The sequence below is a fragment of the Lissotriton vulgaris genome, chromosome 1_1, assembly GCF_964263255.1.
Source record: "Lissotriton vulgaris chromosome 1_1, aLisVul1.2, whole genome shotgun sequence".
Lineage (NCBI taxonomy): Eukaryota > Metazoa > Chordata > Amphibia > Caudata > Salamandridae > Lissotriton > Lissotriton vulgaris.
Window position 1 is genome coordinate 160,213,741 of NC_141685.1, and position 27,540 is coordinate 160,241,280.

Sequence of the window (27,540 nt, forward strand, 5' to 3'; positions counted from 1 at the left end):
ACAATAGCCTTTCGTTTAAGTCCCAGATTCTGGGTCTGACTGGTACTTGCTATGGTTTGCTCAAAATGCTACGCAAGTTTCTTCCCTTGCTTCCAATAGTGCATAGGAAAACAACTGTCCAGTCTCTGATCTGTTCTAGGCTGGACTATTCCAATGTTCTCTATTTGGGCCTCCCTGACTATTTACTTCAAAAACTTCGGCCCTGCTAAACTCCTTACATTGGTTGCCTATTCGCAAGCGGATTGTTTTTAAAACATTGACACTGGCACATAAGGCACTGAATGCTATGGGAGCAGAGTACATTCAGAAACGTCTTGTTTTTTACAAGCCTACTAGATCCCTTAGGTCCGCTTCCCTTGGCCTTGCCGCTGTCCCCATTGTCAGGAAGGCTAGGATTGGGGGACGCTCCTTCAAACGCCTGGCTCCCCAGTTATGGAACAGCCTTTCTCTGTCACTTCGATGTACTTCTAGTCTGCTGGTTTTCAGAAAGGACTTGAAGACATGGCTGTATGGACAGTAACCTGCCCCTTTTCCCTCTTCCTTTCTGCCATTCTTTTCTGTAGTCTGTTGTGGGTTGGAAAAAAGCGCCGGGACACTCCATGGAGTAGCCGAGCGCTATATAAGACACCCATAACATTAACATTAACATTAACACAATGTAAACTGTGTGAGAAATTTCTTGTTCATACTCGGTTGCCCTATCTTAGGAATTAATTGTTTCAAAGATATATTGCTTTATTTTTGTCTGTGAATCTTTGTTGAGAGAGGATGGTGGTTACTGGATACAAAAAAAACAAAGCCTGCAAGAGACCACTATCCTAATATTTTAGGAGACCGTTGTGCTCTTAAACCAGAAAGTCAAAACCTAATTAGAACCTACAATTCAGTCTTGTTCAAGGATATAAAACAGTATTAAATATAAGGAATAAGCCACAGGCACAGGAAATAAGCTGTTCCTTCAATTGTCGCTTAGACACATGACCTATGCCTCATGGTCACTGATCTGGTGTCTTAAACTCCATGGTATTAACCTCTGTTTACTTTGCTATCTAGCACGTTGTGGATTTGAAAAACTGCAAATACATTTTTTAAAAGAATAAATAAGCTGCCCAGCTTAATTGCAAAACTGACCCATATACCTATATATTAATTGAAATACAGATATATTATGATTTGAAATACAGACTGCCACTTCCAGTTGTCACCTTTCTGTAAATACTCTTAAGTCCTTTACATCAGTGTTTGGAAGATGCTCATCTGAAGTGAAGCTATAAATGCTTTTTTACAGCAGCCAAGTGTGATGCCCTGTACTTGAACTGTCTGACCCTTAAAAACATTCCCGTCTGTGACATCTGAAATCCCAGGTCTTTACAGGCACCAGTGCTTGTTTGTGTGAAAGGTATTCACTCCTGGAGCCTGGAGGTGGCGGTTCTGTCAGCAGCCACCAGAGGGCGCACCTCGTCTGATGATGAAACCAACTGAGCTTTACATTGGATGAAAGTGAGAAGGGTTTCCTCTTCCGGGTCAGCAGTGGCAGAGACAGTACCAGCAGCAAGTGCGGACATCACTTCCTCCTTGTCCAGCCTGTTGCAGAGGAGGGAGGAGCCCTGTCTGTCTGTGTTTGCAGTTGCCTCCATCTTCAGACCCTCAAAGACCCCCCCCCCCCCCCAGACCTCCCCCCAGACCCAGGAGGAAGAGAGAGCACAGGAGGTGAGGCCTGTCCAGGGGTGCAGAGGAGGAGAGGCCTGTCCAGGGGTGCAGAGGAGGTGAGGCCTGCTCAGGGGTACAGAGGAGCATAGGCCTGTCTAGGGGTGCAGAGGAGGTGAGGCCTGTCCAGGGGGTAAAGAGGAGGCGAGGCCTGTCCAGGGGTGCAGAGGAGGAGAGGCCTGTCCAAGGGTGCAGAGGAGGTGAGGCCTGTCCAGGGGTGCAGAGGAGGCAAGGCCTGTCCAGGGGCAGAGGAGGAGAGGCCTGTCCAGGGGTGCAGAGGAGGAGAGGCCTGTCCAGGGTGCAGAGAAGGTGAGGCCTGTTCATGTGTGCAGAGGAGGCGAGGCCTGTCCAGGGGTCAGAGGAGGAGAGGCCTGTCCAGGGTGCAGAGAAGGTGAGGCCTGTCCAGGGGAGCAGAGGAGGTGAGGCCTGTCTGGAGGGTGCAGAGGAGGAGAGGCCTGTCCAGGGGTGCAGAGGAGGCGAGGCCTGTCCAGGGGTGCAGAGGAGGAGAGGCCTGTCCAGGTGTGCAGAGGCCTGTCCAGGGGGTAAAGAGGAGGTGAGGCCTGTCCAGAGGCCCAGAGGAGACGAGGCCTGTCCAGGGGTGAAGAGGAGGTGAAGCCTGCCCAAGAATGCAGAGGAGGAGTGGCCTGTCCAGGGTGCATAGGAGGCAAGGCCCGTCCAGCGGTGCAGAGAAGGAGAGGCCTGTCCAGAGGTGCATAGGAGGTGAGGCCTGTACAGGGGGGCAGAGGAGGAGAGGCCTGTCCAGGGGTGCTGAGGAGGGGAGGCCTGTCCAGGGGTGCAGAGGAGGAGAGGCCTTTCCAGGGGTGCAGAGGCGGAGAGGCCTGTCCAGGGGAGCAGAGGAGGTGAGACCTGGGGTGCAGAGGAGGTGAGGCGTGTCAAGGGGTGCAGAGGAGGTGAGGCCTGTCCAGGGGTGCAGAGGAGGAGAGGCCTGTCTAGGGGTGCAGAGGAGGAGAGGCCTATCCAGGGGTGCAGAGGAGAGGCCTGTCCAGGGGTGCAGAGGAAGTGAGGCCTTTTAGCCGTGCAGAGGAGGAGAGGCCTGTCCAGGGGTGCAGAGGTGGAGAGGCCTGTCCAGGGGAGCAGAGGAGGTGAGGCCTGGGGTGCAGAGGAGGTGAGGCCTGGGTTGCAGAGGAGGTGAGGCCTGTCAGGGGGTGCAGAGGAGGTGAGGCCTGTCAGGGTGCGGAGGAGACGAGGCCTGTCCAGGGGTCAGAGGAGGTGAGGCTTGTCCAGGGGTGCACAGGAGGTGAGGCCCGTGTCCAGGGGTACAGAGGGGGAGAGGCCTGTCCAGGGGTGCAGATGAGGTGAGGCCTGTCCATGGGTGCAGAGAAGTTGAGGCCTGTCTAGCGGTGCAGAGAAGGTGAGGCCTGTCTAGCCGTGCAGAGGAAGAGAGGCCTGTCCAGGGGTGCAGAGGAGGTGAGGCCTGTCCATGGGTGCAGAAGAGGTGAGGCCTGTCCAGGGGGTGCAGAGGAGGTGCGGCCTGTCATGGGGTGCAGAGGAGGTGAGGCCTGTCCAGAGGGTGCAGAGGAGCAGAGGCCTGTCCAGGGGAGCAGGGGAGGTGAGGCCTGGGGTGCAGAGGAGGTGAGGCCTGTCAGGGGGTGCAGAGGAGGTGAGGCCTGTCCAGGGTGCGGAGGAGACGAGGCCTGTCCAGGGGTCAGAGGAGGTGAGGCTTGTCCAGGGGTGCACAGGAGGTGAGGCCTGTCAGGGGGTGCAGAGGAGGTGAGGCCTGTCCAGGGTGCGGAGGAGACGAGGCCTTTCCAGGGGTCAGAGGAGGTGAGGCTTGTCCATGGGTGCAGAAGAGGTGCGGCCTGTCATGGGGTGCAGAGGAGGTGAGGCCTGTCCAGAGGGTGCAGAGGAGCAGAGGCCTGTCTAGGGGAGCAGAGGAGGTGAGGCCTGGGGTGCAGAGGAGGTGAGGCCTGTCAGGGGGTGCAGAGGAGGTGAGGCCTATCCAGAGGGTGCAGAGGAGCAGAGGCCTGTCCAGGGGAGCAGAGGAGGTGAGGCCTGGGGTGCAGAGGAGGTGAGGCCTGTCAGGGGGTGCAGAGGAGGTGAGGCCTGTCCAGGGTGCGGAGGAGACGAGGCCTGTCCAGGGGTCAGAGGAGGTGAGGCTTGTCCATGGGTGCAGAAGAGGGGAGGCCTGTCAAGGGGTGCAGAGGAGGTGCGGCCTGTCATGGGGTGCAGAGGAGGTGAGGCCTGTCCAGAGGGTGCAGAGGAGCAGAGGCCTGTCCAGGGGTGCAGAGGAGGGGAGGCCTGTCAAGGGGTGCAGAGGAGGTAAGGCCTGTCCAGGGATGCAGAGGAGGAGAGGCCTGTCCAGAGGTGCAGAGGAGGTGAGGCCTGTCTAGGGGTGCAAGGAGGTGAGACCTGTCCAGGGGTGCAGAAGAGGTGAGGACTGTCCAGAGGTGCAGAAGAGGTGAGGCCTGTCCAGAGGTAGGGAGGAGGTGAGGCCTGTCCAGGGGTGCAGAGGAGGAGAGGCCAGTCCACAGGTGCAGAGGAGGTGAGGCCTGTCCAGGGGTGCAAGGAGGTGAGGCCTGTCCAGGGGTGCAGAAGAGGTGAGGCCTGTCCAGAGGTGCAGAAGAGGTGAGGCCTGTCCAGAGGTAGAGAGGAGGTGAGGCCTGTCCAGGGGTGCAGAGGAGGCAAGGCCTGTCCAGGGGTGCAGAGGAGGAGAGGCCTGTCCAGGGGTGAAGAGGAGGTGAGCCTGTCCAGGAATGCAGAGGAGGAGTGGCCTGTCCAGGGGTGCAGAGGAGGAGAGGCCTGTCCAGGGGTGCAGAGGCAGAGAGGCCTGTCCAGGGGAGCAGAGGGGGTGAGGCCTGGGGTGCAGAGGAGGTGAGGCCTGTCAAGGGGTGCAGAGGAGGTGTGGCCTGTCCAGGGGTGCAGAGGAGGTGAGGTCTGCCCAGGGGTCAGAGGAGGTGAGGCCTGTCTAGGGGTGCACAGGAGATGAGGCCTGTTTCCAGGGGTACAGAGGGGTTGAGGCCTGTCCAGGGGTGCAGACGAGGTGAGGCCAAACCCCCTTCCCCAAGCGCCTTGAGACCCTCTGGGTAAGTAGTGCGCTATATAAATCCCTGAACTTGAACTTGTCCAGGAGTGCAGAGGAGGTGAGGCCTGTCCATGGGTGCAGAGCAGGAGAGGCCTGTCCAGGGATGCAGAGGCGTTGAGGCCTGTCCAGGGTGCAGAGGAGGTGAGGCCTGTCCAGGTGGGCAGAGAAGGTGAGGCATGTCCAGGGGTGCAGAGGAGGTGTGGCCTGTCTAGCGGTGCAGAGGAGGTGAGGCCTTTCAAGGGGTGCAGAGGAGGTGAGGCCTGTCCAGGGGTGCAGAGGAGGAGAGGCCTGTCCAGGGGTGCAGAGGAGATGAGGCCTGTCCAGGGGTGCAGAGGAGGTGAGGCACGTCCAGGGGTGCAGAGGAGAGGAGGTGAGGCCTGTCCAGGGGTGCATAGGAGGAGAGGGCTGTCAAGGGGTGCAGAGGATTTGAGGCCTGTCCAGGGGTGCAGAGGAGGAGAGGCCTATCCAGAGGTGCAGAGGAGGTAAGGCCTGTCCAGGGGTGCAAGGAGGTGAGGCCTGTCCAGGGGTGCAGAAGAGCTGAGGCCTGTCCAGAGGTGTAGAAGAGGTAAGGCCTGTCCAGAGGTGGAGAGGAGGTGAGGCCTGTCCAGGGTTGCAGAGGAGGTGAGGCCTGTCCAGGGGTGCAGAGGAGGTGAGGCCTGTCCAGGAATGCAGAGGAAGAGTGGCCTGTCCAGGGTGCATAGGAGGTGAGGCCCGTCCAGGGGTGCTGAGGAGGAGAGGTCTAACCAAGGGTGCAGAGGAGGTGAGGCCTGTCCAGGGGGGCAGAGGAGGAGAGGCCTGTCCAGGGGTGCAGAGGAGGAGAGGCCTGTCCAGGGGTGCAGATGAGTTGATGCCTTTCTAGCCATGCAGAGGAGGAGAGGCCTGTCCAGGGGTGCAGAGGCGGAAAGGCCTGTCCAGGGAAGCAGAGGAGGTGAGGCCTGGGGTGCAGGGGAGGTGAGGCCTGTCAAGGGGTGCAGAGGAGGTGAGGCCTGTCCAGGGGTACACAGGAGGTGTGGCCTGTCTAGCAGTGCAGAGGAGGAGAGGCCTGGTCAGGGGTGCAGAGGAGGTGAGGCCTGTCAAGGGGTGCAGAGGAGGTGAGGCCTGTCCAGGAATGCAGAGGAGTTGAGGCCTGTCCATGGGTACAGAGGAGGTGAGGCCTGTCCAGGTGGGCAGAGGAGGTGAGGCATGTCTAGTAGTGCAGAGGAGGAGAGGCCTGTCCAGGGGTGCAGAGGAGGTGGGGCCTGTCAAGGGGTGCAGAGGAGGTGCGGCCTGTCAAGGGGTGCAGAGGAGGTGAGGCCTGTCCACGGGTCAGAGGAGGAGAGGCCTGTCCAGGGGTGCAGAGGAGGTGAGGCCTGTCTAGGGGTGCAGAGGGGGAGAGGCCTGTCCAGGGGTGCAGATGAGGTGAGGCCTGTCCTGTGTTTGGGTGGTTCATAGAAGGTGGGGCCTGTCCAGGAGGGATGCAGTGGAGATGAGACCTGTTCGTCCAGGCAGGGTGGTAGAGAGCGGAGTTTAAGTTTGTTCATTGTTGTCCCAGGAGATTTGTGGAATGAGTGTAAGTTGCTTGTAAACTGGCCAATTGAAGAGCCACAGAGTGAAGCGCCTCAAAATATGTTATTATGTATTACAAGAGAATAATGCAGATTTACAGACAATATTGCAAAGTCGAAGACCGGGTGAAAGAGGACGCATCATTTAGCGTTGCATCCAGAGGTTAGTGCACATGTCCAGCAAAATGTGAGGCGCTGAAGACCAACATTCTGGATGAGACTTTGTTGTAACCAAAGTACTGTAGTGACAATTGTATTACTAAGCAGAAGAAGATCAAAATAATAATAATGAGCGCTCAGACAAAATTTTTCGAGACGGGTGACGAAAGTGGTTCTTATGAATTGTATTCTTGTTTTGATTCTGGGTTTGTTGCTGGTATGAATTTGGATATGCACGGCGTTGGTGTACAGAATAATGATGTTCAGTATGTGGAAGGAGGAAATGTTGTTCCTCTGGGTCAGGGCGGTACTGGGAACCCAAACCAGGCCTGACAATTTTGACGGACCAGCTCCCTGCCTCTTTTGTTGCTGGGGGGGCGATATAGCAGCACCACAGCAAACCCAGCCCCGAGTGACCAATATGTTTCCCGGCACTAAACAATCGGTCCCCACTCTTATAGCTTCCTGGGGAAAAACCGGAAGCCCATTAAGGCCAGTCCGGCCCTGCTTAGGGTATATGGTTTACTAACAGTGGCAATTTAAATACCTCAAACACTGAGCAGAATAAGACATGATCTGTGCGATGTTTGCAGGAACCTGGGAAACTGGAACATGAATCAGATGGCACCGAAAGGGATGTCTCAGTCAATTGTCCCAGCCCAAATGGCCTTTGTTACGAGCATGCAGAAACAAAGGCAGATATATTGGAACATACCTTCAGTCCAGATAGTCCCACAGCCCAATGCAGAATAGAACGCCAAATTCTCAACAAATTCAGGATTTCAACAAAATCCTTTAGTGATTAATAAGGATTTTCCACGACTTGCATCTACACAAGAGTTTCTACTGGACTGAATCAGACACATGACGGTGCCTGAGACGGGAGAAGGATTGCATGCTTGGGGCAGTCCTAGAGGTCACCCAGAGTGGCCCTTTTGTGGAAGAAGTAAACGGGAATCCAGCATCACTTTTAATCAATAAATGTGCCTCCCGTTCCACAGTCAGACTGACGGAAGCTCCCAACCCACCCCTCTTGGGAAAGGAGTCCAAGTTGTAGGCATTTCTAATAAACAAGAAATAATCTGTCAGCAAATGTTCCCGTACAAATTGGGTCATACATGAATGGCCAGAAACTTAAACTGTGATTAAGATACAGTTAATATGTTAGGGAATCACCTTGTAAAATGACTTGTGGCTTTTTGGGGAAGAGTCACAATTAATTATTCATTTTGTAGGTGTGGTTTATTAAATTACATTTTGTTGTGCCATGCTTTCATGAACATTCATTGATTGCTGTCATTTTTACCACATCATGAACCATGTCAATAATGTGTTCTCTCTGTCTAAAAACTTAAGAACTTTTCCTTGATTTCCAAATAAGCAGGTTATATGTCAGTTTGCTATTTGATATTATAAAAAAAATGTTTTCTTATTTCGTAGCACACATTTGTTGTGGTGGTCTGTCTATTGACTTTACAGATAGAGTTAGTTTTGATTCTGGCTTTTGATATACTTTGGAGGTTACCAAAATGTGATCCTCCTGCAAATATTATGATAATTATTTCTCTGACTGAGTAACCATGTTCAGTAATTATTTGAAACCTTTAATATAGCTTTGATGCTTGTTGTAGCTCCAAAGGCAAGGGCCTTTACCAAGGGAGCGATCCTTTAATGGACAGTATTGCCTGCTATTGCTGACTATAAGGTCATTACACTGTATTCCCCATGAGGGCAGAATATGTTAATTAATAAAGCAACAGTGTCCCAGGGACCGAGGGGGTTGAAACACCTCCGGTACTCCGGAACCTTTGTTTCACAGATTTTGCTGTGAATGTTCAACAGTCAACAGCCGCATGCGGGACCACAGTGGTTAATTGTTGAACATTCACAGCAATAGCTGTGAAAGGAGGCTGAAGTCAGCCCCTGGCTCTCCCTGGGCTCGTCTAAACTGATTTTCATCATTCAGGTGAGCCGAAACAGATGCAGGAGATGAGCAGGACCCCCCGGTTCCCTTTGAGACGCCATTGACACTGCGAGCTACGGGAGGAGGAATGGGGGAGGCTCCTGTGTGCCCTGCTGCAGGCTCTTTACTTTGCTTTCTCCTGCCCACTCCATGTGTTTCAGAGAGGCAGAGGCTGTGTATAAGGACATTGTAATGTTGAGAGCAGCGGGCCTAGATCAGGTTGTATAGGCTGCTGCTGCTCCGTTGTCTCCAATGGAGGTCTCAACATTTCAGTGTTCCAAGCTTTGTCTCGTGAAGGATTTATTCCAATGTTCTAGTACTTTGGTCGCTGTCCTATAGGGCTCAAAAGACACTGACCCTCCACATCATCCCTTCAGATAATTTATCAATAAAAAGCACCAACACATTGATGCCTTGTTGCTTACATTGCTCAGCATTCGAACTCTGCATCAACTTGAACTTGAACTGAGAGAGCATGGTTTCTATAAATCTAAGAGTGTGGTAGATTTATGAAGTGTGGGCAGAATTATGTACAAGGACATTAACATACCTTTGCTAACCAGATTTTTTTGATTTGCAAGTTTCATGATCTGTAAATGGAAAGATGTGCTTATGAAGTGGACTGGGTTGTTAGGCTTTGTTCTCTGAGACTGTGAGTGCACTCTATATTCACAGAGACCTCTTCCAGCAAGGGATCATGGTTCTTGGTGAACCAAAAAAGTACTTATTCATTAACCATAGTTGCTTCACAATCGCCTCCAGAGAACAAGAAATTCTTCTGTTTTGTAAGTTCAGGACGGTTATTTGGAAGATGGGATGAAGTGTATTTGCCGTCTGACACAAAACTATTTCTTTCCTTCCTTTCAAGGTATTCTGGAATGACCAGGCAGTGCATTGTGGCTGCCACCCTTGGAGGAACACAAAATAAAATAACTGCCAGGTAAGGATTCCGATAACTCTAAGTTTCCTTTTCCCCTGTTTCTTCTTTCTCTATTCCCTTTCTTGTTCTCTGTTTTGTTTTTGTCTCTTCACTTCAATATTTGACTCCCTGTGTGCACTATTCTTGTTGTTATCAAACTTCTGGTAATTACCATGTTGGGTTGTAGTGCAAATTCAGTTCCGTTTAGGTCAGTTTTGCCCAGCAGTTCCTTAACTATTGGCACATTTGTCTCCTCCTCAACACCACGTTATACTATCCTCTCTTTGTCCGTTCTTTCGGCATATTTTCTCTCTGGATCTGTCTTCCATCTCTTTACGCACTCCCATCCTGCCCTTTTCTGTCTTGTCTATTACAAGCAAAAGACACAGTACAAATGTGTGGACACATGCACACAGTGCTTGCTTTAGGGTGGTGCAACCGGTGGAGCCGCCCCTGGTGCGGACCTTGGGGGCACAGTGTTTAGATGTAACTTATGGGTTCACAAGCATCTGCTGCACAGTTTCCTGTGCTGGAACATGTGGTCAAAGTGGAATATAGCTTTTTTTTCTCTTTCCTCTATTTTGTGTTTCTCTTTTCTTGACCCTTTTTAGTTTCCTTTACTGTTGTGCTGTTTTTTTCTCTTTTTCAGGTGTTGCATTGCCCGGGTCCTGTCGGAGGAGTGTGATGAGTTCTGAGCCACCAAGTAAGTCCATATCATCCGCACAATTTGAAATAGTGAATTCCACTGAGCTAAAGGTACACAGCCTCAGTCTACAGTGCCATTTAAAGAACTGAGTGCAACAAGGCCAATTTCTTTGGTCAATAAAATGTCCCTTCCTAGATCATTGGAAAAGGAATATATGAATAATTTAAGTGAGTAGGGGAGTAAGTAACATCTAATAATTCATTAAAAGAATTACAAATATCTCACTATCATACCAGCCTGTTTCACAGAGAGTGTAAATTGAAAGTGTTGGCTGCTTCTGAGAATCGGTGGCGCAATATAAGTGCAACTTAAGTTTCTTTCTTAAATATGCACTATGTTTGCTCCCCCATCCTTGATTTCCAGTGATCCCAAGCTCCCGATCTGCATTGTTACACCACTATCAGAAATGCAACTCAACTGATTTCCTATCTTGTTTTTGTCAATACTTTCTTTGTGCAAAGTATAAGGTCATAAATATTTTTCTTTGTGTTCATTTACAATCTCTGACTCCGTTTCTACAGGTGACTGAAGCATGAACAGAAAAAAGTTTTACATTTAGTGAAAAACAACGAAAAGGATTATTTCAAGTAAAGTTAAAACATTCTGGATCGCCAGAGAAGAAACACATTCTATGTATCAGGAATGGTGAGGAACTTGGAGCGGAAGAAACTGGTGAATGTGAAAGTTGTCAAAATCCCTAAAGGAAACTGACCATAAATGTTTACTGAGTGTCAGTAACTGAGATTGAGGAGAACATTGGGCACAATTGATGCCCACGCAGTGCGCATGGGAATACTCAGTGTTGTAAATTCTGTTTGATGGTTTATGAGAAAAGCTTTATAGACCCAAACCCTCCCCAACAGATCAGTATCCGTAGATGTGATGTGACAGAACTGTCAAGAAGACTAATATCCTTGGTTTACAAGCGCAAGCTTTTGTTTCCATCTTCTGTGATTCAGAGGAGAGAAAACATTGTTTAAAAGAAAGTCATTGTAAATGCCCTTTCTCAGATGTTGTTACAGCAAAGACGCTGGATTATCATTTCCAATATAGGAAGATTTTTCCCCACCAAATCTGTCTCTTGGGTTGATCCAAGTGGTTTCCAAGTTTCCCAGACCTTCAAAGTCAATCATGTACATGCCTTAGCCTTAGCCGGTAGGTGTAAAAAGCATGTACTGGCACAGAAAGCTTAAAAGGGGCCAATTTTGCGTGATTGATAATACATAAAACCACCCTGGCATGCCCTAATCATCTGTCATTACTTGTGTGAACAAATACACTTAACAGGCAAACACTACACCTCAAAGACCTCGTCATTGCTTTTAAAACTCCTAAATCAAATGTGATAAACTGGAGTCACAAAATCACCAGGCATAACTTGGAGAAAATGAATCCACGAGGAGCATCTTAATATACACAAGGGGCTCCTCAGTGAAAGTGTATAAGAGAAGTTAGATAGGTGTCTTTAAAGGTAGGAACATGATCTCCAGGTAAAAACTATAATTAGTTAAATACAAATGTTATGAAGATCATCTGCAGTGCATTTTATAAGTTAATGTTGAGTGTAACATAAACAAGTACAGACTCTGGAATCAGATTTAGTCTTAAGATGGCATGTATCCAGGAACAGACCCAAATTGGAGAAACAAACAACTTGAGTATGAGCAAAGAATGTGAAAGCAGCTTTAGTTTTCAATCCCCCCTCACTAAACACAAGAGAAATCACACTGGACAAAAACCCTACCAGTGCCCTGAATGCCAGAAAAGCTTCAGTCACAAATCTTCTCTCATGCAACATGTGAAAACCCACACTGGTCAAAAACCATTTCAGTGCTCCACGTGCCAAAAAAGCTTCAGTTATTGACGTAGTCTGATTCGACATCAGGGAACTCATACTGGACAAAAAACGTATCAGTGCTCTGAATGCTGGAAAAGCTTCAGTCGGAAATCCAAGCTTACTGTGCATGAAAGAACCCACACTGGGCATAAACCCTATCAGTGTTCTGAATGCCCAAAAAGGTTCCATCAGAAATTCAGTTTAACTGTACATGAGAGAGTCCATACTGGGCTCAAACTGTATCGGTGCTCTGAATGCCAGAAAAGCTTCAGTCGGAAAATAACTCTCACGAACCATGAGAGCATTCACACTGGGCAAAAACCTTATCAATGCATAGAATGCCATAAACAATTCGGTCTGAAATCCAGTTTAATGTATCATGAGAAAACCCACACTAGGCAAAAACCTTATCAGTGCTCTGAATGCTGGAAAAGTTTTATTCAGAAATCTGAGCTCTCTCGACATGAGAATACTCACACTGGACTAAAACCTTATCAGTGCTCTGAATGCTGGAAAAGCTTTATTCAGAAATCTGAGCTCTCTCGACATGAGAGAACTCACACTGGGCAGAAACCGTATCAGTGCTCTGAATGCCAGAAAAGCTTCAGTCAGAAATCCAACCTCACTGTACATGAAAGAACCCACACTGGGCAAAAACCTTATCAATGCAAAGAATGCCATAAACAATTTAGTCTGAATTCCATTTTAATTCATCACGAGAGAACCCACACTGGGGAAAAACCTTATCAGTGCTCTGAATGCTGGAAAAGTTTTATTCATAAATCTGAGCTCTCTCGACATGAGAATACTCACACTGGACTAAAACCTTATCAGTGCTCTGAATGCTGGAAAAGCTTTATTCAGAAATCTGAGCTCACTCGACATGAGAAAACTCACACTGGGTATAAACTGTATCAGTGTTCAGAATGCCAGAAAAGCTTCAGTCAGAAAATAAATCTCACTAGACATGAGAGAACTCAGACTGGGCACTAACCTTCTTAGCTCTCTGAATACTGGAAAAGTTTCAGCCAGAAATCTGGTCTCACTCAACCTGCAAGAACTTACTGAGAAAAACCTTTTAATTTTTCTAAATGCCAGGGAAGTGTCTGCTGGAGATTCAATTTGATTCAACATGAAAATCAACAGCGTGAAAGAAAATTGTCAGTGCCCTCAATGTGACAAAAACTTCAGTTGTAAATGTAACCTTTCTACATAAGAGATACAATGTGGGAGAATAAGATTTGCTCACTGTAAACCCTGGGGGGAAGTTTCAGAACCGCAAAACCTTCAGATGAAGCAGCCACAAAGAAATCAATCCATTGATTATCCTACAAACTCTACTGAGAAAAGCACACAGCGAGGCTTGGAAATGCTTGTAATAACTTAATTCCTTAATAACTATTTGTGGCCTCATTCCGTTCGGTGTGTTTTGCTCCCTGAGTGTTTATAAGCCGTGGCTCGGACCCACAAAGTCCATTCGATCCTGAACTTTGAGGCCACGCCCCTAGGATCAAGAATCTAAGTAACCTCAAACTGTTTCCAGCCTTAATGAGCCTCAGCAGGAAGCTGCAGCAGGAGTCCCTTTGTCGTAGGTCTCTATGGGACCAACATCTGCTCATGTCTGTGCCACTTAGGGCCAATCATTGAGAAAAACTAAAGGTGATGGATGGACTGGTAGTTGATCTCAGTAACATCCCACCACATCATTCTCTAGTCTTTGTACCACTACAGACAGGGCCAACTCCATACAAACCATTCTTGGCCCCACCATAAATAGTCCTAATGACTTCTGTTCTGAGGGGACACGGCCTCGTATTACAAAGATCCACTTTATTGACCTCTTTCCATGTCCTTTTTGCTAGAAATGGAACCTGCTTCCTATTTGCTGTGCTGAGGACAGTTTCACCAGCTTTACAATCACATCAGATACACCCAAGAGCCTAATCATAAACTACTATATGACTAAAATACAACAAAATGCTATTCACAAACTACGTGCGGTCATTCTACCTCTCCTATCTTTTTCTTTGTAGAGTTGTCTGCCTCGACTGCTTAGTTTCTGCACATGTATACTTTTATGGAGCAAATGTGAGAGGGACAGAGGGGAGTGGATGTAAAATGTGTAATATTCATGAATAAAGGGGAGGGCTAAGGAAGGAGTAAGGAGGGATTTAGGGAATCGCAAGCACTCACCCACAAATGAGTAAACCCATTGCTATTTATAAACCACAGCTCTAAAGTCACTACAGGCCTAATGTACCTAAAACAGTTCTAAATGTACTCCAGCTCAGAGCCGGAGTAAGGGCAACAACACATACGGCCATCCACTGGAATTGCAATACACTCCCATAAATAATAATGGAGCTACGGACATGAATTAAAACCCCGTAGGAAATCATGGTAAATTAAATATTTTAAATTAGTTAAAAATCTAAATAAATTAAATTCAATGGCAAAAAATATCTAAAAAGAAAACAAAACTCATTATTTTATAATGTTTTAATAACATCTGTTTGATTGAAACACTAATATAACATTCATTTTTAGAAAAGTATAATTACATTTGGTATAATTAATGCTCCTCATCACATTTTTCACAAAATTATTAATACATAATATAAATGTTAATTTAGGTGGGACACCTTTAATTGAACTTTAAAAAGAATATAACCTTCTATATTTTCAACTTGGGTGGAGTTTTCCCTGTGTAAAAAATATAAAGAATGTTTCAATTGTTCATTACACTTGAAAAAAATGTAATATTTTTATGTTAAATACAAATGGAACTTGTATATACTTTAAATATAGAACAAAGTAAGAAATGCTACAGTAATATTTTGTATTTTAATTAGATATTTAATTCATTTTAAATGTAAAAAAAAATATTTAAAGATCTGTTTAAAAATCCAAACTAGGTAAGATCATCTTATTTTCCTATTATGTACTCAGAATTACTGAATTACCTTACTCACCTCTGTTCAGAGGGGACACATCCTTAAAAATGTATGTATAGAATTAATTCTTTTTTTATAGTTGCAATATTTTTAAAATTAAAAGATTAAAATATGTTATCACAAACTAATGAATTTTAAAGTATATGTCATTTTACAGCATTCTTTTGAAGGTATATGTAGTTTTATAAGGCAAAACACATTATTTTATCTTTATTTTCTAACGGGTTCGAATTTTAGGTCTCTCCCTCCATTATTTTCTAAGGGACGGTGTTGCATTACCAGTGGTTGGCCATGTGTGGTGCTGCACTTTCTATTGCTCCACTTTGTATGTAGTAAGTTTCATTTGTAAATTTTACTCCACCTCTATTTAAGTGTGTGCAGACGTAGAAGTCCACACTTTTCAGTAACTTTATACTTGTAATGGTGAATAGCTAAAAGTAGCAACGTTACTCTAAGAGCATCCTTGCATGTATAGATTACACACTGGTGTAAGATACATTTGTGAATAGCCTTGAGGCGTCCAACTCAACCTGAGAGTTTCATTTTTGTGGTAATGCTAAAGTGGACGCAGCACTTGGGCAGTTATTAGAGTGAATAGGATGATCCTGCGAAAACAACAGAGCACTCATCTGATATGTTTGTTTGGCTGAGGGGCAGCAACGAATATCTTGAAGTAATTTTCCTGGATTTGCTACTTCCCTCGGCCTCCTGAGGGACTCTTGTAGCAGCTATTTGATACTGTAGTAGTAGGATAAGGTACTTTTTCCATTTTGTTAACCATGTTATCATGATTTGATTTGATATGTACCCTTCTCCTCTTCCTATTATCTGATGTTGTTGTATTTACCGGCACATTGGTGCTGAAATCTCATCTGCTGTTAACTGGTTCTGAGGGGCTTTTATTCTTATACGATGAACAGTTATTACTCTCGCTGTACGGCTACAATGTAAGCGGCGAGAGCCCAAAATCTGAGATCCCTGCACCTTGAGCTGCCTTCATTGGTATTCTACCTTTACACGTGGATAACTGAAATATGAGTTTGAAGCGTTGGCTGACCTTTGAACCTGTTGTGATGTAACTTGACGGTTACAAGTTTCATGTTTGAACCATCAGCGTGAGCTCCAGTACGCTGCTTGTTCTCACACCACAATCCGTACTTTCACTGGGATCATCAACCTTGAACCATCTCCATAACACGTAGCTCTGAAGACTTTCCAGCTGTTGTAACTGCCTGAAGTTTCACGCATTTTGATGGCCGTAAATTGTGGTTCAACTTGATGAACCAACTCTACTTTGTGTTCATTTTTAACTTTAAGCCACTTCTGTGTATCTCGTCAGCTTCTGGGACCGATTGAGTCCAAAACCTGGAATCAAATTCCAGTGATAATCATCACCAGAAACTGGACTTACTGGTGCCACCTTGAGCATGGCTAATGAGGACAAATACTATTGTGTATGTGGCTTCATCATTGAGTCAGTGGATCTGCTTTTTGTTCTTAATTGTCTTTTTTTGTGGTTTCGAAGACAGAACTAACTGTGCCCTTTATTTTCTTTGGGACAGCTGTTTTGCTAATCAATAATCCTTAAAACACTGACCTGGTTTTGATTTTACTCCAGAGTAATTATTAAATATTACTGTTTATCTAAACTTGGTTTGAATGTTGAATTTCTTTGTCTCTTTAGTTTTTACTACATTGTATTGAAATTTGTGACTTCCACTGTTTTGCTTTACTTTCGAGCATGCCTTATTGCTCAACCCACGTTACCAAAAGCGAGCTAAGGACACTTTAGTGAAAGACACATTTACCTTTTCTGACCAAAGTATGGGAACAGGAAAGCAGGCTGATTCCAGGAAGCAGACCATTGAGCTGGAAAGGTTACTGTCTTAGGTGAAATCTGCACCGACTAGATGAAAAATGTAAAAACCATGAGGGGAGCTGTTTGCAGCTGTGTCCCCAGAATGTGAGAATGTCACCCTCTCTCAAACAGCTGATAGAACTAAAGATGCACCCTGCAGACATTCAGGTCTCAACAACTGAGACTGCCCACTCATATCATACAACAGTCACACTGTTACCTGAGTCACTTTACAGTGTACTGTGTACAAGCATTTTACAGAAACAAGTTGTGTTGTGCGTTGTGAACAGGGTGTCATCCCCCTCTGTATGTAAATGAGCTTCTGTGACCAGACACCAGAGGCTCCCATCTCTTCTAGTGCAGATGATAATGTGAGCACTGTAACGTAATCACAAACAAGGACTGTATCAAGAAATAATAGGCTTCCAAGTCACACAGCTGTGGTTATCTAGTTCGTTTTTGAATTTCAATTTACGTTAAATTGCATCAATTTTCCAGTTACTTTTTTCTCAGTCCATCATTTTATATCACTCTTTGCGCTCCATCAATTAAACATACTACTAACATCATTCTCACACTCCTAATACTACTGACAGCATGCTACTCTTCTGATACTACTATCAGCACTCTCACACTCCTGTAATACTACTGAAAGCACACCACTGTAGTATTAAGAGTGTGAGAGTGGTGTTAGTAGTATTAGAAGAGTGCTGTCTGTAGTATCAGAAGAGTGCTTTGCTGTCAGTAGTATTAAGAGTGTGAGAGTGATGTTAGTAGTATTAGAATGAGGAGTTCTGTCAGTAGTATTAGAAGAGTGGTGTGCTGTCATTAGTATTAGAAGAGTGACGTGCTGTCAGTAGTATTAGAAGTGTGTGAGTGCTGCCAGTAGTATTAGAAGAGTGGTGTGCTTTCAGTGGTATTACAGTAGTGTGAGAGTGCTGATAGTAGTATCAGAAGAGTAGCATTTAGTCAGTAGTATTAAGAGTGTGAGAATGATGTTAGTAGTATTAGAAGAGTGCTGTCTGTAGTATCAGAAGAGTGGTTTGCTGTCTGTAGTATTAAGAGTGTGAGGGTGATGTTAGTAGTATTAGAAGAGTGCTGTCAGTAACGTTAGAAGAGTGGTGTGCTTTCAGTAGTATTACAGTAGTGTGAGAGTGCTGATAGTAGTATCAGAAGAGTAGCATGCTGTTAGTAGTATTAAGAGTGTGAGGGTGATGTCAGTAGTATCAGAAGAGTGGTTTGCTTTCAGTAGTATTAGGAGTGTGAGGGTGATGTTAGTAGTATTAGAAGAGAGCTGTCAGTAGTGTTAGAAGAATGGTGTGCTTTCAGTAGTATTACAGGATTGTGACAATGCTGGTAGTAGTATTAGAAGAGTGCTGTTTGTAGTATCAGAAGAGTGGTTTGCTGTCAGCAGTATTAAGAGTGCTGTCAGTAGTATTAGAAGAGTGGTGTGCTTTCAGTAGTATTAAGAGCGTGAGAGTGGTGTTGATAGTATTAGAAGAGTGCTGTCAGTAGTATTAGAAGAGTGGTGTGCTTTCAGTAGTATTACACGAGTGTGAGAGTGCTGGTAGTAGTATCAGAAGAGTTGCATGCTGTTAGTAGTATTACAGGAGTAGAAGAAGTAAATGGGAATCCGGCATCTTTTTTGATCAATAAATGTGCTACCCGTTCCACAGTCAGACTGATGGGAGCGCCCAACCCACCCCTCCTGGGAAAGGATTCCAAGTTGTAGGCATTTCTAATAAACAACTAATAAGCTGCCAGCAAATGTTCCCTGACAAATTAGGTCAATAATGAATGGCCAGAAACTTAAACTTAAGATCAAGTTATTATGTTAGGGAATAACCTTGCAAAATTAATTGTGGCTTTTCGGGGAAGAGTCACAATTCATTATTCATTTTGTAGGTGTGGTTTATGAAATTACATTTTGTTGCGCCATGTTTTCATGAACATTCATTGTTTGCTGTCATTTTTACCTCATCATGAAACATGTAAATAATGTGTTCTCTCTGTCTAAAAAAAAGTATAAAATTACTGTTTTGGGATACTTGCTGCAATTGTTTTATTTTACCCTTTTCCTAAAGGCAGACTACATGTCAGTCCTCTTACTGATTTTGTACTTAAGAACTTTTCCTTGATTTTTAACTAAGCAGATTCTATGTCAGTTTGCTATTTGATAATATAGAAAAACGTTTTCTTATTTCTAAACACACATTTGTTGAGGTGGTCTGTCAATTGATTTACAGCTAGAGTTATTGCTGATTCTGGCTTTTGATATACTTTAGAGGTTACCATTATGTGATTCTCCTGCAAATATTATGAAAATTATTTCTCTGACTGAGTAACCATGTTTATGTCTTCAGTAATTATTTGAAACCTTTAATATAGCTTTGAAGCTTGTTGTAGCTCCAAAGGCAAGGGCCTTTACCGAGGGAGCAGTCCTTTAATGGGCTGTATTACCTGCTACGGCTGACTATAAGGTCATTACACTGTTTGCCCCATGAGGGCAAAATGTGTTAATTAATAAAACAACGGTGTCCCAGAGACGAGGGGTTTGAAACACCTCCGGTACTCCGAAGCCTTTGTTTCAAAGCTGTTGCTGTGAATGTTGAACAGTTAACAGCCGCATGCAGGACCATGGTGGTTAATTGTGGAACATTCACAGCAGTAGCTGTGAAAGGAGGCTGAAGTCAGCCCCTGGTTCTCCCTGTGCTTGGTTGTTTTGTAAATCCAGGACGGTTATTTGTAAAATGTGATGAAGTGTGATTGTCATCTGATGCAAAATTATTTCTTAATTAATTAATTAATTAATTACTTCCTTTTAAGGTATTCTGGGATGACAGGCAGTGCAGCGTGGCTGCCACCCTTGGGAAACAAAGAAAATAATTGTCAGGTAAGGATTCCTATAACTCTATTACTCCCTCTGTGCACTATTCTTGTTGTTATCAAACTTCTGATAATCACCTGGTGGAGCCACATTCCGCCTGGAACATGTTGGGGGGGTGTAGTGCAGGTCCAGTTCCTTTTTAGGTCAGTTTTACCTAGCAGTTCCTTATTTATTATCACATTTGTCTCCTCCTCTACACCAAGTGATGATGGTTCACCCTGATTAGAGGTGCCATGCTGTTGCGCAGCTACTGAGTTTAGCAAGTGACTGTGATTTAAAAATGTTATTGAATCATTGTGTGCGTTCTAATGGGGCAATATTTTAAAAACTATTATAGGCACTCCTGCTTTTTTTCTTCATCTCAGGGGGTGGGGGGCTTTTGAGGGTCTTTTGCTCCTTCGCCGGTCCACCACGGCTCGCCAATTGTGTTGAAGGAAGTGAGTGTTTCATTGTTGCTTCTCTACTCCACTTCCTGTCCCAGATCGATGGGCAGTGCTCTAGTTGTTTCTGACTGGCCCAGCTATTTAATCTGAATGCCAGGCCGGACGCGCTGCAAACGCACGCAGCAGGCGTGCCAAAGACACGCCTGTCTGTGCCCGTCCGTGCCAAGTTTACGCCTTGTACCAGGGACGCTGGCCTTTTTATTGTAGATCCTGATAAACACCTTGTTTACGCAAGAGGACAGCTCTTGGAGCTTCAATGACAGAAGGATGTGCACTGCAGGTCGATGAACTGTGAGCATTGGGCTATATGAAGGTAAGACAGTCATTCCATTTGCGGTAGCTAAAAAACCCAAGGTGACGTGTCAGCCCTACCCTTACCCATGAAACAGTCCTTTTCAGGGTATCTCCTGAGCGCCTGATCTCTGATTAAACATAGGGCAGAATTTAATGATTTTGTCTCCTTCCGTAGGCCTGATTGGGTATTTATTACTGAAACCTGGGCTAGAGATTGCTCAGGGCCTGACCTGGTGGAGGCCATCCCCTCAGGGTATGCTCTGTCCAGAAAGGATGGGGGGGTTTGGGAGTACTTTATAAAGACACCTTCTCGTGCTTCACAGAGGCCCTCACCACTCCCTCAGATCCCTATCAGGCCCTATATTTCTCCTTTAAGATCCTACCCACTGATAGTTTTGTGGGAGTGGTCACCTTCCGGCCTCCCGGACCCAGAGGAATGTTTAATCAGGACTTCAGCAATCGGATTGTGCCTTATTTGGCTAGATCCAATGTCACTCTTTTGGGTGATTTTAACTTCCATTTGGAGAAAACTCTGCTCTGAAATGCAGGTTTTCCTGGAAGCTATGGACTCCTGCGACCTTCCTCAGCTGGGGAGGAGCCCCTCTCATACGGCGGGACACATTCTGGACGGGATCTTCTCTAACGATCCGAGGATAGAGGTGAATGATCCTATGCCACTCCCTTGGTCTCATCATTATGCCATTCCATTTTTTCTGTGAATTGCAGAATCCCACCCAGATCCTAATTTTAAAAACAGGGTGGAGATGAAGAGAAACCGTAGCCGCATAAATAAGGAGGGTCTTCTAATTAAGTTTAGCAATTATTGCTGTCTCACCCACCTGGATGTTAACTCAATCTTTGATGATTTTTCCAACTGGCTCTTGGCGGCTCTGGACTCTCTTGCCTCTCTTAATGAGCTTTATGTGGCCAGAAAACGCCCTTCAGCACCCTGGTTCACCGAAAGATTGAGAAACCTTAGGCAGGTATGCCAACAGCAGGAAAAAATATCGCGCTGTGAGCTTATCCGAGCCAAAAGGGACCTGCATAAACTCAGATTGAAGGAATACAGGCCAGCTATTAATGAGGAAAAGATTATCTACTATTCCAAGATGACGAAATCCATCAAATCCCAGAGGGAACTCTTCACTGTGATTAATTCCCTCCTAGCCCCTTCGGCTTCTGCCAACACCGAGGTCTCCCAGGAACTATGTGATAAAAAGGCATGCTTTTGTATGACAAAATCAAGGACATATATTCCTCCCTGGAGATATCGAATGTCGGAGGGTCAAAGGCCGATAGTCCTTCGGATTCTCTGGTAGCTCCTCCAAAGGATTGATGATTGAGCACCTTTCACCCCATACTTCAAGAAGACATGGAGCGGATGTTAAGGGGAATTAGATCTGGCTCCCCCACGGAGGCCTGTCCCCTGAAGATCCTGAAACTACGAATGGAGGCTATTGTTCCTACTTTGACCGTAGTTCTTAATGCCGTTATTACTTCTGGTACAAAAGGGGGTGATGATGGACGGAGCATCTGAACCAATCAAACACTCACACTCAGTCAACAGATCTGGGTTTGATCCATCACCGTTCTTTATCCCACTCTGCCACCCCAGTTCAGACATGGCCATATGCAAATCAGTCTGACCCTGTGCCTCACGGGAACAGTCCAGCCCGAAGTTATTACTTCTGGCCAGTATCCCACTGCCTGCAAAACAGCCATGGTTAAACCTCTCTTAATGAAGCCCTCTCTAGAGCCGGCAGAACTAAAGAACTACCGGCCTATTTCCCTGTTGCCCGTGCCAGCTAAAATCTTGGCGAACTACCTGAACCTCCATCTTAGCACCTATCTGGAGGATCATCAGTTGCTCGATGGCTCGCAACATGGGTTCAGAAGTGAGCACAGTAGGGAGACGGCGTTAACCGTTGTTTTTAACAACATTCGACAACAGGTCGACACAAGTCACACCACCTTACTGACCCTTCTGGACCTAACAGCAGCCTTCTATACTATCTCTCCCCTTAGATTGGCTGGGAGGCTCCGGGAAATAGGGATTGAGTGTTCCGCCCTTATTTTGCTTACAACTTTCCTCACGGATCAGGCTCAAAGAGTTACAATGGGTGAATTCCTTTCTGCTCCTAAACGGCTGTTCTGCGGAGTTCCCCAGGGATCCTCATTGAGTCCAACCCTTTTAACCTTTATGTAGCCCCCTTTGCCAGGGTTGTAAGATCTTTTGGCCTAGAAGTATTATCCTATGCTGATGACACTCAAATTGTGATTAGCATCACTGAGAATGTTGAAGCTTCAGCAGCAAATTTTAAAAGCTGCATGCAGGCGGTAGCTTCATGGATCGTAGAGAACTATCTAAGACTCAATGGGGATAAAACTGAGATTTTACTTTTCGGAGACAATCAGGAGATTTGGTCCAGGGCCTGGTGGCCAGATGCGCTTGGATCTTGCCCTGGCCCTGGCCTCAGTGCCAAAAATCAAAACATCAGAGTTGATACCTCCCTCTCCTTGGGCCCCCAAATAAATAGAACAGTCTCCTACACTGTCTCTAACTTGTGCAGAATACTGCTGGCAGGCTGGTGATGGGCCTTCCTAAATTCTACTCTGTTGCAGCTACCATCAAGAACCTTCATTGGCTTCCTTTGGGTCGGAGAATTGAGTTTAAAGTCCTGTGTTTGGTGCAAAAGGTCTTTTACAATATGTGATCAGAAGGCATTAAAAAACTGTTTTGGTGATATGTCCCTGGTAAGCAGTTAAGATCTTCCAGGAAGAATTTGGTGACTGTGCCTAGATTCAGGAAATCTAGATGGGGGGAGGTCCTTTTCGCTGGCTGTTGAACTCCCTTCCTCTTTCAATTTCGATTCTGCAAACTTATTCCTCATTCCGTAACGCCTTGAAGACCTGGCTCTTTACCAATAGGAATCTGTAATCCCTGTATCTATGGACACCCCTGATCATGATCCCTATCCGGAGCACCTTGATGCCCCTGGGCTAAGTTCGCTCCCTCTGTTTGTTCTTTCGGCATCTTTCATCTCTGGATCTGACTTTCATCTCTTTGCGTCCTCCCATCCTACCCTTTTCTGACTTGTCTACTACAAGCAAAAGACACAGTACATGTGGGCTTGCTTTAGGGTGGTGTGACCGGTGAAGCTGCTCCTGGTGCTGACCTTGGGGGCACTGTGTTTAGAAGTAACGTATGTGTTTACAAGCATCTGCCGCAGAGTTTCCTGAGCCGGACCCCTGAGGTGAAAGTGGAAGATAGCCTTTTTTCTCTTTCCTCTTTCCTCTGTTTTGTGTTTTTCTTTTTTTTACCCTTTTTGGTTTCCTTTACTGTTGTGCTGTTCAATAAAATGTCCCTTCCTAGATCACTGGAAAAAGGATTTGATTATCAGTCTAGGTTGGCAGGGGAGTAAATAACATCTAATAATTCATTCAAAGTATTACAAATATCTCACTATGACGCCAGCGGTTGCCACAGAAGTTGCAATTTGATAGTGTTGTCTGCTTCTGAGAATCTGTGTTTCTTTCTTAAATATTCACTTCTTTTGCTCTCACATCCTTGATTTCCAGTGATCCCAAGGTCTCTGTTTCACCACTATCAGAAATGCAACTCAAACTGATTTCCTATCTTGTTTTTGTTAATACTTTCTTTGTGCAAAGTATAAGGTCACAAATATTTTTTCTTTGTGTTCATTTACAATTTCTGACCCCATTTCTACAGGTGACAGAAGCATGAAGACAAAAAAGAAGGTTTAAATTTAGTGAAATACAACGAAAAGGAATACTTCAAGGAAAGTAAAGACATTCTCGAGCTCTAGAGAAGTAACACATTCTATGTGGCAGGAATGGTGAGAATGTTGGAGTAAAAGAAACTGGTGAATGTGAAAGTTGTGAAATCCCTAAAGTAAAATGATCATAAATGTTTACCAAGTGTCAGTAACTGAGATTGAGGAGAACATTGGCCACAATTGATCCCCACCCAGTGCACTTGAGAAAACTCAGTGCTGTGAAATCTGTTTGATGGCTTATGAGAAATGCTTTGGAGACCTAACTCCTCCCCAACAGATCAGTATCTGTAGATGTGATGTGATGTGACAGAACCGTCAAAAAGACTAATATCCTCGGTTTACAAGGGCAAGTTTTTGTCTCTGTCTCCTGGAGACGAGAGGAGAAAAAAGATTGTTTAAAAGGAAGTCAATGTAAATACGCTTTCTCAGATGTCGTTACAGCAAAGATGCTGGATATCATTTCCAATATACAAAGCTTTCCCCCACCAACTCTTGGGTTGATCCGAGTGGTTTCAGAGTGTCCTGTACCTCCAAAGTGGATCATGTACCTGTCTTAGCCACTTAGCAAAAAAGCATATACTGACAGAAAGTATAAAAGGGGCCAGTGTTACGCTGTTGATAATTCATAACCCACCCTGGCATGCCCTAATCATCTATCATTACTTGTATGAACAATCATACCTAACAGGCAAACACTAAACCCCAAGGACCTTATCAGTGCTTTTAAAACTCCTAAATCAAATGTGATAAACTAGAATCACTAAATGAGACTAATTAAACTTGAGAGAATTTACCCGGACATAACTTGGAGAAAATGAATCCATGAGAGACCTCTTAATCAATACAAGGGGCTCCTCAGTGAAAGTTAATAAGACAAGTTAGATCGGTGCCTTTAGAGGTAGGAAGTTAATGTTGAGTTGTAATATAAACAAGTACACGATCATAAATCAGATTCAGTCTTAAGATGGCATGTATCCAGGAACAAACCCAACTTGGAGAAACAAACAACTCGAATAAGAGCAATGAATGTGAGAACAGCTTTAGTTATCAATCCCACCTCACTAAACATGAGAAAACTAGCTCTGGACGAAAACCCTATCAGTGTCCTGAATGCCAGAAAGGCTTCACTCGCAAATATATATTTGGAAAAAGGGGCCCCTATATAGTACTGTTGCACTTGCTATACATAGGGAAGAAGTAGGGTTAGGAAAGGTCTATAGCCAAGTGACAAAAATAATTAAACTAAATGTTTTACAGTTTTCTAAAGTGAAAACAAAAGATATTGTTGACCAAATATAAATGATATATAAAGTCCAACTGTGTACATAACCAATGAACATTAGATATTTCTGATATGATTTTATTCTTCTTTTTGTATATATATATATATATATATATATATATAGACTTTTGTTTTCTTTTTTTCTTCTATTTTGATTTGTTTTTTTGGTGATTATTTTTTGTTATACAATATTCAGTTAAAATTACATTAGAAAAGATACAAAATCAATAGACATGAAACTGTGTAGAATGGTGAAGGCAAAGCGGTAGACACCACTTCACTCGCAAATATAACCTTACGGTACATGAAAGAACCCACACTGAGCATAACCCATATCAGTGTCCAGAATGCCAGAAAAGCTTCAGTCATAAATCTAGTGTCGTTATACACGCAAGAACCCACACTGGACAAAAACCATATCAGTGCTCCTCATGCCAAAAAAGCTTCAGTTTTAGTGGTAGTCTGATTAAACATCAGAGAACTCACACTGGACAAAAACCTTATCAGTGCTCTGAATGCTGTAAAAGCTTCAGTAGCAAACACAATCTCACTGTACATGAAAGAACCCACACTGGACAAAAACCTTATCAGTGTTCTGAATGCTGTAAAAGCTTCAGTAGCAAATCCATTCTAACTGTACATGAAAGAACCCACACTGGGCATAAACCACATCAGTGCTCTGAATGCTGTAAAAGCTTCAGTCAGAAAAGCAGCCTTACAGTACATGAAAGAACCCATCCTGGGCATAAACCGTATCAGTGCTCTGAATGCTGTAAAAGCTTCAATCAAAAAGGCCACCTTACTAAACATGAAAGGACCCACACTGGGCATAAACCGTATCAGTGTTCTGAATGCCAAAAAGGTTTCTATTACAAATTCGGTTTAACTCAACATCAGAGAATCCATACTGGGCTCAAACCGTATCAGTGCTCTGAATGCCGAAACGTTTCTATCAGAAATCGGGTTTAAATGAACATCAGAGAATCCATACTAGGCTCAAACCGTATCAGGGTTCTGAATGTCAGAAAAGCTTCAGCCATAAAATAACTCTCACTCACCCTGAGAGAACTCATACTTGGCAAAAACCTTATCAGTGCTCTCCATACCGGAAAGGATTCAGTCAGAAATCCAACCTTACTAAGCATGAAAGAACCCACACTGGGCTCAAACCGTGTCAGTGCTCTGAATGCCAAAAAAGCTTCAGATTGAAAGAAAGTCTCACTAGACATGAGAGAACCCACACTGGACAAAAACTATATCGGTGCTCTGAATGCCGGAAAGGATTCAGTTGGAAATCCAACCTTACTGTGCATGAAGGAACCTACACGGGGCTCAAACCGTATCAGTGCTCTGAATGCCAAAAAAGCTTCAGATTGAAAGAAAGTCTCATTAGACATGAGAGAACCCACACTGGACAAAAACCGTATCGGTGCTCTGAATGCTTGAAAGGATTCAGTTGCAAATCCAACCTTACTGTGCATGAAAGAACTCACACTGGACAAAAACCTTATCAGTGCTCTAAATGCTCGAAAAGCTTCAGGCGGAAATCCAGCCTTACTGTACATGAAATAACCCACACTGGGCATAAACCGTATCAGTGTTCTGAATGCCAGAAAAGCTTCAGTCATAAAGCAACTCTTACTACACATGAGAGAACTCACACTGGGGAAAAACCTTCTTAGCTCTCTGAATGCTGGAAAAGTTTCAGCCGGAAATCTGGTCTCACTCAACCTGCGAGAACTTACCTGGAAAACCTTGTCATTGTTCTAAATGCCTGGGAAGTGTCTGCTGGAGATTCAGGTTGATTCAACAAAAGAGAACCCACAACGTGAAAGAAAATAATCTGTGCTCTCAATGTGACAAAAACTTCAGTTGTAAATGTAACCTTACCACATAGGAGAGACAATGTGGTAGAATAAAAGGTGCTCACTGTAAACCCTGAGGAGGATCTTTCAGCCTCGCAAAACATTTACATGAAGCAGCCACAAAGACTCCACTCCATTGATTGTCCAACAAACTGTCTACTCAGAAAAGAACACAGCGAGGGATGGAAATGCTTGAATTAACCTCATTCCTTTGTTACTATTTGTGGCCTCATTCCATTCAGTGTGTTCTGTTCCCTGAGTGTTTATAAGCAATGACTGACC

General features: G+C 45.0%; 1 protein-coding gene, 1 long non-coding RNA gene and 1 pseudogene across 2 annotated transcripts in view; all 3 read left to right on the plus strand.

Annotated features, from left to right (window-relative positions):
- Window positions 1-9,282: 9,282 nt before the first annotated feature.
- Window positions 9,283-19,585, plus strand: LOC147737960 (uncharacterized). Its single transcript, XR_015305510.1, has 3 exons — window positions 9,283-9,356; window positions 9,985-10,038; window positions 19,517-19,585. It is a non-coding gene; the product is annotated as an uncharacterized LOC147737960 (long non-coding RNA).
- Window positions 11,491-12,871, plus strand: LOC147737961 (uncharacterized; annotated as a pseudogene).
- Window positions 19,586-25,075: 5,490 nt separating the features above from the next.
- LOC147737962 (uncharacterized) overlaps window positions 25,076-27,540 on the plus strand; it is a 435,987-nt gene continuing 433,522 nt past the window's right edge. The window contains exons 1-4 of the mRNA XM_086949863.1: window positions 25,076-25,124; window positions 25,200-25,229; window positions 25,665-26,338; window positions 26,419-27,010. Coding sequence (XP_086805989.1) covers window positions 25,076-25,124; window positions 25,200-25,229; window positions 25,665-26,338; window positions 26,419-27,010 — 1,345 coding nt within the window. The remainder of the gene's footprint in view (window positions 25,125-25,199; window positions 25,230-25,664; window positions 26,339-26,418; window positions 27,011-27,540) is intronic.